The sequence below is a fragment of the Lipotes vexillifer genome, unplaced genomic scaffold (genome assembly GCF_000442215.2).
Source record: "Lipotes vexillifer unplaced genomic scaffold, Lipotes_vexillifer_v1.1 scaffold865, whole genome shotgun sequence".
In the NCBI taxonomy this organism is placed as follows: Eukaryota; Metazoa; Chordata; class Mammalia; order Artiodactyla; family Lipotidae; genus Lipotes; species Lipotes vexillifer.
The window spans coordinates 2,719,664-2,728,748 of NW_006795130.1; the positions used below are offsets into that span (position 1 = coordinate 2,719,664).

At 52.5% G+C, this 9,085-nt stretch overlaps 1 protein-coding gene across 1 annotated transcript in view; it reads left to right on the top strand.

The window, feature by feature from the left end:
• The window catches only part of CAMK2G (calcium/calmodulin dependent protein kinase II gamma), a 55,700-nt gene extending 47,089 nt beyond the window's left edge, over window positions 1-8,611 (top strand). The window contains exons 19-23 of the mRNA XM_007467520.1: window positions 286-334; window positions 3,717-3,792; window positions 4,160-4,254; window positions 5,739-5,983; window positions 6,601-8,611. Of these exons, the coding sequence (XP_007467582.1) occupies window positions 286-334; window positions 3,717-3,792; window positions 4,160-4,254; window positions 5,739-5,971 (453 nt within the window). The 3' untranslated portion in view covers window positions 5,972-5,983; window positions 6,601-8,611. The remainder of the gene's footprint in view (window positions 1-285; window positions 335-3,716; window positions 3,793-4,159; window positions 4,255-5,738; window positions 5,984-6,600) is intronic.
• The last annotated feature ends 474 nt before the right edge of the window (window positions 8,612-9,085 follow it).

Sequence of the window (9,085 nt, forward strand, 5' to 3'; positions counted from 1 at the left end):
GGGAAAGAGAGAAAGAAAAGAATCGCATAAAAATTAAACCTAGAAGATGACTCTAGGTTTTAGCCTGAACAACTGGATAGGTGGTACATTTACTGACTTGGGGAAGACTCAGGATGGTGTTTGGGAATCCAGAGTTTCAAAGGAGTCAGATGGCAAGGGTGGAAATAGAACCTTCTGTTTCCTCCTTGCAGCTCCCGTAGGAGCACATGCTCTGCTTTTGTTCTGCTTGGCTCCTCTGGTTTCCAAGGGCCTGATTTATAGAAACTTGTTCTTTTTGGCCTGCAGGGCTCCACAGAGAGCTGCAACACCACCACAGAAGATGAGGACCTCAAAGGTAGGTGCTAGCCCTTGGTGGGGAAGGGGCCCCGGCAGTGTCCCAGGTACCTAGGCTCCAGTGGGGCACCTGCCTTGTCTGCCCCCAGAACTGAGATTGGTGGCTCCTTATACCCCAGGAGAAAGTTTGGCATAAAAGCTACTTTACATGGGCCAAGATATGAGGCCCCGTCTCTTGTTGCTGGGCTGGGCAAGTGGCTTCTCTTCTTTGACCCCAAGTCTGGGATAACTAAACGAGGGCTGTTCCAGAGGCCCAGGGCTCAGAGAACTGTTCCTGTTGCTGCTGCAATGTGATATCCCAGAACAGGGACATCTTGAGTTCCTGCAGAAGCAGCCTATAGATGTCATGAGCCATTAGTAGGGTGACCAGTCATCCCAGTTTCCCCAGGACTCAAGTGATTTCCAGGATGTGGAACTTTTGGTTTTAAAACTAGGACAGTCCTGGACACGTCGGGGTGGGTTGGTCACTCTTATCACAAAGCTTTGGCATGAGTGACGGAGTCAGAACCACATTTGGCCCTGTCCCAGTGGTCCTGTGCAGACCACCAGCTTAAGTTTGGGCCTGGCCAGAGTGCCAGGGGGTGTGGGAAGGCATGGCAGGCCAGGCTGCTGGGAATCTCTGTCCTGCTCTTTGGTTTGGCCTCCTGGTATTGCTCCCTTTGCCTTCAGTAAGTGACCTTAGGCCAGGTCCTCAGAAAAGTTGGAGGAACGTTACAGGACAGAGCTGAGAGAGCATACCCAGCGGCGATAAGGGAGCAACAAATCTCTGGTAATACAAAAAAAAAAAAAAAAAAGGAAAAGGAAAAGGAAAAGAAAAAAGAAAGCATAAACGTATAAGTCAGTAAAGAACAGTGCTTCCAGGGCTGCTGGGATTGAGGTCAGATCAGTTCACTTCTGGCGATGCTGGCAGAGTAAGCGGCTCCTTCACTGCTGGGCTCTTGACCTTGTAGCCTTGCCCCCTAGAACATCTTCCCCAGGACTTGTACAGGCTGTTCGCAGGCTCCTCTGGAAGCCACAAACCCAGGTCTGTGCCCCTTCCTGGGGCTCTCAGCTGGGAGGCCTCTGTGGCAGAGGCGGCGGCGTGGGACGTGGTCCAGTGTCCACAGCAGCCCGAGGCGTCGCCTTACCCCGGCTCTCAGTGCCACGGGCTCGGGTCCTGTCCGGCTTGCTCGCTCACCTGCCTTGTTCTGTTTGTTTTGGCTGCTCTGCCTTGCCCTGCCCTGCCCTGCCCTGGCTGGCTAGCTGCCCCGCTCCGCACTGGGAATGGCAGCTCGGTGCCTGAAGGACGGAGCTCCCGGGACAGAACAGCCCCCTCTGCAGGCATGCAGCCCCAGCCTTCTCTCTGCTCCTCAGCCAGTAAGTGTGAGGGAGGCACATTCTGGCTTCCGTCTCCCTGGCTTGTCCTGAAGCCCCTCGGGGATTCCCGCCCCCCAGCCCCTCCCCAGAGCTGTCAGCCCAGCCCAGCTGTCTGATCAGCCTCAGGAGCTCAGCCTCTGCTGGGTGTGGGAGCTGATTGGAGGTGCTGTTAAGACCAGGCAGGGGCCCTGAGACCGGGGCCCAAAGACATGAAGAAGAGCGGGTGGAAGATCGTTGCAGGAGGGAAGGAGTAGAAAGCCACTGGGATATGGAGTGGGCCTTGCCTCGGCACCGAGCGGGAAGAAAGGTGGAGTCAGAAGTCAGGTCCAGGGTAGTGGGCGTGGTGGGGGGGTGAAATTTGCCATAGTCAAGAAACCATGTCGGGATGTGGTGCTTCTTGAGGCTAAGGGTAATATCATATTAAGAGCTTGGGGTGAGACAGGCCTGAGTTTAAATCCAGCTACACTACCTTCAAAAATGTGTGAAGTAACTTAACCTCCCAGAGCTACAGTTTCCTTATCTGTCAAGTGGGGATAAAATGGCACCTACCTCATAGCATTATGAAAAATAAATGGGATAGTAGAATGTCTGGGTATGATGCTTTGCTGGGTTAATGGTAGCTTGTATTTATATTTTTAGTTGTGTTTTTGTAGAGGATGCCTTTGTCTGCTTCTTTCCCTCCTACCGTCTGTCCTTTCAGAGTTTCTAAACACGATCCTCTTCACCCATGGGGTCCCAGTCAGGTCCTGCAGATGGGTGTGGTGGGGTTGGAGAGGGTGTGTGTGTGTGTGTGTGTGTGTGTGTGTGTGTGTGTGTGTACGTGTGCCTACCTGCTTGCCTCTAGAAAGTGGATAGAGCTCTGTGGTTCCCCTCACCTCCTGTTTATTCACCTAGAGCTGCCCCCATGGTGGTGCTGGTGGCTGTAGAGCCCCCCTCCTGGCTGTACCATTGGCTGCTCTGCCTTCTCCCAGTGTTGCCCCTTAGCTGTGCTGTCCTAATGCTCACATTTGTCTTGCAGCCTCTCGCTCCTGTGAGGAAAGGCTTGTGGCCTGGGCCAGCCTGGGGCTCCGGTCAGGGTTAGCCCGAGCTCAGTACGAGGCCTCCCTTACCCTGGCGGTACCCTCTGCTAATAGTGGCGCTCCCTGTAAGTGAGCTGCCTAGGAGAGCAGGATGTCACCAGCAGTCCCTTGGCTTGGGGTTGGGGTGGGGGGCGCTCTGAGGGCACCAACTCTGCCTGCCTGTCAGTCTGAAGCTTGTCTTGGTTTTCCTGAGGGACACGTCCTGGCTTGAGAGCTGGTATGAGATTTAGAGCCTTTCCAAGGCTTGTCCAGGGTAAACGGAACTGTCTCACTGGTGAGGGGCTCCATTTAAAAAAGAGTGTTTGTAGTTCCAAGATCCTTTATCCCAGAAAAGCCCTGTGGAGGAGATGAGCAGGGTGAAGAGAATTAAGCATCCATCCCAGGGCTCTGTTCATCCTTTGGAGACCTCATCCCTGGCTAGATTCTGCTCTCAGGCTGGCTGTCGCCCAGGGCTAAGTTCTGTACCACTAAGTGAGGGCTGGGGGTGGGGAGGTGGTAACTGAGACCTGACTGAGCCCCTTCAGGTGAGAGAAGCAAGTGGGTGGTGGAAACAGCCCTATCGGGAGATGGTTCTTTGAGAGACTAAAGCTGCTAGGGATCAGATACACAGACTGAGGGCAGAATATTCACAATGTGTCAGGCTCCTCAGCTGTTAAAGACAAGAGTGTTTTCTGCATCCTGTTTGTTGTTGGAGAGGGAGGCAAAGGCCAGAGGATCATAAGGCGGGCTTTGTTGGGGGGTGGGTTGTTAGCTCTATGGACAACAGAGGGGGAATGGAGAGAAAGGTGGGCTCATCTTCCTGCAAAGGGCCTTAAAGACAGAGAAGACAGGGATGTCTTTGTCAGAGAGATCACAGGGGATTCTCTGAAGGATTGGGGAGGGCTTTCCGTCACTTGGGAGATTCCCAGTCTCACACGGGTAAATTGCTATATTTTTCCCCCCGCACAGTGCGAAAACAGGAGATCATTAAGATCACAGAACAACTAATTGAGGCCATCAACAATGGGGACTTTGAGGCCTACACGTGAGTAGAGACTTATTTCCTTGAGACCCAAGTCATCTCTCGAGGCCTTCCCTCCTCCCCAAAAGCAGCTGGGACCAGGGGTAAAGAGAAGGCTGGGCCTTGCACACAGTGTCTGAGTTAAACACCAGGCCCCTAGCCTGGGAGCCCTTCCAGGTAGACATCAGTGATTGAGCCCGCCTGTGGTGTCTGGGCCGTGGGCTGAAAGGGCAGAGCTAAGTGGTTTGGCAGGCAGGGCTCTAAGATCTAAGCCGTCTTGTCAGGCCCAGCCCACAGATAACCTGCTGCGGGACAGACACCACTGATGGGGAAGAGAGACGAGTAATTCTCATACAAGACTGATGGGCTGCTTTTTTTTTCCCCCCTGCAGGAAGATTTGTGATCCAGGCCTCACTTCCTTTGAGCCTGAGGCCCTCGGTAACCTCGTGGAAGGGATGGATTTCCATAAGTTTTACTTTGAGAATCGTGAGTGGGTTCGTGCTGCTGAGATACTCCTGCCTGCCCCTCACCCCCTTGCCTCTGTCCCCGCTCACTTTCTCCTCTTCCCGGTTGCCCGCTTTTCCCTTACTGGACCTGCCTGCGCACCCTGGTCTATGTGCTTGCCCCCTTGGGCCCTGAGGATGGTCTTCAACTGGCACCTTCAAAGGGCCGCCTCCACAGCCCCGCCTGCCCCTCCATTCTGCAGCTGCCTCGTGGCAGTGCCAGTGCCAATTGCCATAATCAAGGCCACTGTATTTCTTTAAGCCTCGCCTTGTTCCAAGACGATTGGAAACCATGCGAGGTTAGGTTGAGATGATCTCAGCTCTGTGTCTGCAGGTTTCAGAATAGAGGAAATTAAAACCAGGATAAGAATGTGCAAGCAAGTAACAGGGCGCTGTTGGTGATTGTGAGATCGGAAGTTGTGTCTAGGGTCCTCCTCCTAGCCGCGAGGGAGACAGGAGTCCTGGCTGGGGGCCAGGGGGGCAGGGTATATGCTCTGGACAGTTCCTGGAAGTCCCAGAGGATAAGAAGCTGATTCATCTCCTCCCATCTTTCTTTCCACTAAGACCGTCCCCCTTCTTATTTTTTTCTCATCTTTCCCACTATCCTGGGAAAGGATCCTGCCCTGGATTTTCTGCCCTGGATTTTATTTTCTCACTATTTTCTCTACTAACTGCCATCCTCTCCATGTCTTAGCTGCAGTTATAAACCCTAGGTTATCTAGGTAATTCTGTCAGCCAGAAGCAATTCCAGAATTTATAGAAGCTCTCCGAAAGGTCTCATGTAGCCCCTAATATTTGAATTGAAGTAAAATATGAATCTCAATAAAAGCAACACAATTCATAGTGTTTGCTGATAATGGCAATCCATCTTCTTTTGGTTCTCCCCCAGAGGACCTGGGAACGCTGGGAATATCCTGAGCTTGGTGCTTTGGTGACTTTTTTTTTTTTTTTAACTTTGGATCTTTTTAAAATCAGAAATCAATTTTGAATATTTTAAGTTCTTGATTTTGCTCTATAGCCCCAATTAGGGACAAGCCAACCCTTATGAAATCTAAACTCTCCTGTTAGGGTAGAAAGATCATCATAGGCTTTCGTTAAGATAGTCCTGAGTTCAAATGTTGTGTGATTTGGACAAATTACTTAACCTCCTTGAGCCTATTTCCTTATCTTATAATGAAGAAAATAATATTGACCAAGGAATATGGCTCATGCGTGTAAAACCCCCCAGCACAATGTCTGATTAAAACAGTAGCTGCTATTATCATTGTGCTACACCTTTCTCTTCCTTTTGAATAAAGACTAATCTGATGGGGTTTCCCAGCCTCTGGAAGGTGTATGGGGACTTGGAGACTCACAGAATGGTTACTGGAGAGAGGGTGAGACTTGGGAAGTGCAGGCTGGCACGAAAATGCCAGTCCCCAGGCCTGACACCCTCCTACCTACCCCACCCTTCCCTGCCCGCTACAGTCCTGTCTAAGAACAGCAAGCCCATCCACACCACCATCCTGAACCCGCACGTCCATGTGATTGGAGAGGACGCGGCTTGCATCGCCTACATCCGCCTTACCCAGTACATCGATGGGCAGGGCCGGCCTCGCACCAGCCAGTCAGAGGAGACCCGGGTCTGGCACCGCCGGGATGGCAAGTGGCTCAATGTCCACTATCACTGTTCAGGGGCCCCTGCCGCACCGCTGCAGTGAGCTCAGCCACAGGTGCACCTGGTGGGGGGTTGGGGAGCGGCTGGGACAAGTGGGGTCAGAGGAGGAAGAAGAGGTTGAGAGGTGGCATTGCGGGAGGATACATGGGCCATCCCAGAAGAGTAGCGAAGGCTGGACAGTGTGGTGGTTGTAATAAGTCATGCTCTGAAGTCAGACAGACTTGGGTCTGGCTCCTTGACTCCAAATTGGGTGACCTTGGACAGGTTACTTCCCCTCCCTAAGCCTTATTTTCCTCAGCTGTCAATAAGGAAGAAGGAGGGACTTCCCTGGCAGTCCAGTGGTTAAGACTCCGCCCTTCCACTGCAGAGGGCTCGAGTTTGATCCCTGGTTAGGGAGCTAAGATTCCACATGGCTACAGTGCAGCACCCACCCCCCCAAAAAAAAGGAGCGGTGCCTACCTCCTTTGTTGTTGTGAGGATTAAATAATATACTTGTAAGTAAAGCACTTAGTAAGCAAATGTGAGGCAGTGTTATGTTTAAATACTAGCTTCTCCTCCATCCTCCACCCTCTCAGGCAGACTTGACCACGTATGTAGTGTGTTTAAGTCTCTGGAACTCCTCTGTGTGGGTATTGTCCTCTCTTCTGTTACCACGTCTGTTCTGTTTGACAGGGGCATAAGGAGATCCCAGCCGGAGGTCAAACCTTCGCAGCCAGTGGCTCTGGAGGGCCTGAGTGACAGTGGCAGTCCTGTTCGTTTGAGGTTTAAAACAATTAAATTACAAAGCGGCAGCAGCCAATGCACGCCCCTGCATGCAGCCCTCCCGCCCGCCCTTCGTGTCTGTCTCTGCTGTACCAAGGTGTTTTTTACATTTAAGAAAAGAAGATCGTTTTAAAAAAAAATGGGATCCATACCGTGATGCGTTTTAAAACCACCAATAGCCCTTGGGCTAGCAAGAAGGCAGGAGTTTGTGTGATGCCCATCCTGGCACAAGCAGTGGGCTCACCTACCAGCCCTGAAGAGGTGAGCTTAGCCTCTGGCCTCCATGGACTCAGGGGACCAGGCAAGAACTCTGACAGAACTTTGGGGGCTGTGATGTGATTACAGCCCCTGAGGTGGCCTACCTGCCCCAGGTCTAGGAATGGACGTCTTCAGAATTTGTATACATGCCTAGAATGAGGCTGATGAAGAACATCGTGGCCAACAGACCTACTTGGGAGAGAACGCGGAGCTCCCAGCCTGCCGTGGAGGCAGCTGAGAAACAGTGGGCTCAGGACTGAGAAGCAGGGCCCGGACATTGCTGTACTGTACCATTTAGTATAGACGGGAAGAGAATTGGTGCTGCAGAAGTGTGTCCGCTACAAAGCTGATGAGAAACCTCGTGTTAGTCTGACATGCACTCACTGAGTCATCCATTTCTATAGGATGCACAATGCATGTGGGCCCTGCTATTGAGGCCCAGTCCTTGCAGCTGGGAAGTGGGAGGGGTTGCCGAGTTGCTTCGTGTTTGTTTTCTTATAACTTAGCAAGGAGAGAGCCGGGCCTTGGTCTGGGCTCCTCCTGCTGCCTTTGGCAGTTCTGTTTCCGTGCTGATTTGGACCATCTTTGTCTTGCCTTTTCATGCTGGTGGTCCCTGTGCTGACCCTCATCTGGACCTGGGCCCTCTGCCAAGTGCCCCTGTGGGATGGGAAGAGTGAGGCAGCGGGACTGAGTGACGGTTGTTTCTATGCATTCAGGCTGCCCTCGGGGCTGCCTCCCTTCTTACTCTTCCCTTGCTGCACGCCCGTCTCTTTTCCTGTCTTTGAGATTGACCTGACTACTCGGGCAAGAAGAGGTATCCTCTACAAAGAGACCTCTCTACTGACCAACTGAAGTATAGACTTAACTGCCGGACAATCTGCCTGGGCATCACCCTGTCTCTCACCTGCATGTACCCAAAAGAGATGTCCAGAGCCAAGGCTCCTACATTCACTGTCCCTCTCTGTGCTCAAGGAGTTCCATTCCAGGAGGGAAAAATTTATACTCTAAGCAGATAGCAGAGAAGATAATGGAGGAGCAATTGGTCATGGCCTTGGTTTCCCCCAAAACAACTGTGCAGACCTGTCTGCACAAATGTCTGCACTACTGGGGGATAGATGGGTAGGCCCCAGCTCCCTGGACTGCCTTAAGGAGGCACAGGAGCTGGGAGAAGAGGCAAAGCTACAGGTTTACCTTGGAGCCAAGTGAGAAGAGAGCAGACTCACAGGTGCTGGTGCTTGGATTTAGCCAGGCTCCTCTGAGCACCTCCTGCATGCCCCAGCCCCTGGGCCCTAACCCTTTCCTGCCCTGCAGCCTGCAGTACCAGCACGCAGACACCTTCACCACAGGGTTTGGTTTTGCTGGCTTGAAGACAAATGGTCTTAGAGTTCATTAAGACCCGTAGCTTCATATGGCTGCTCCAGCCCCACTTCTTAGCATTCTTAATCCTCTTCTGGGGCTAATGTCAGCATCTATAGACAATAGACTATTAAAAAAAAAAAATCACCTTTTAAACAGGAAATGAGAAGGCATTTGATGCAGAATTTTTGCATGATGACATAGAAATAATTTAAAAATAGTGTTTGTTCTGAATGTTGGTAGACCCTTCATAGCTTTGTTACAATGAAACCTTGAAGATATTTAATAAAATAACCTTTAAACACTCCGTTGTGTTACTGCTGTTGGAGGCTTATGGTCGGAGGCTTAGATTTAACAGCCTGGGTTACAAGGCTTCAGGTGGAGAGATTTGCCTTCTCCCACCCCTTTTGGGCCCATTTTAGAATAAGACTTCCTCATAAACTCATCAGCCTCCAATTAGTCCCCCGGTCTGCTGAGGCGAGTTTGGAGCAGGGGGAAGAACTCGGGCCCTTAGCGGGTGAGCTCTGAGTCTCGCCCCGCCCCCGGGCCCCGCCCGCGTCCAGGACAGCCCTCCCGCCCCTCAGTGGGCCGGCCCGGCTCCCCCTCCGCCGGGCCGAGTGGAAGAGCCCACACCATCGGCCCGCCCCGCCTCCGGGACCCTCGGCGCCGACGCTAGCCGGGCCGTGCCACTGCGCGGGAAGGAGGGGTGCACCTCTGCCGGGGCGCTCGGAGCCCGCCGTCTATGAGGCTGCGGCTCGGCCGAGCGCTGCGGAACACCGTT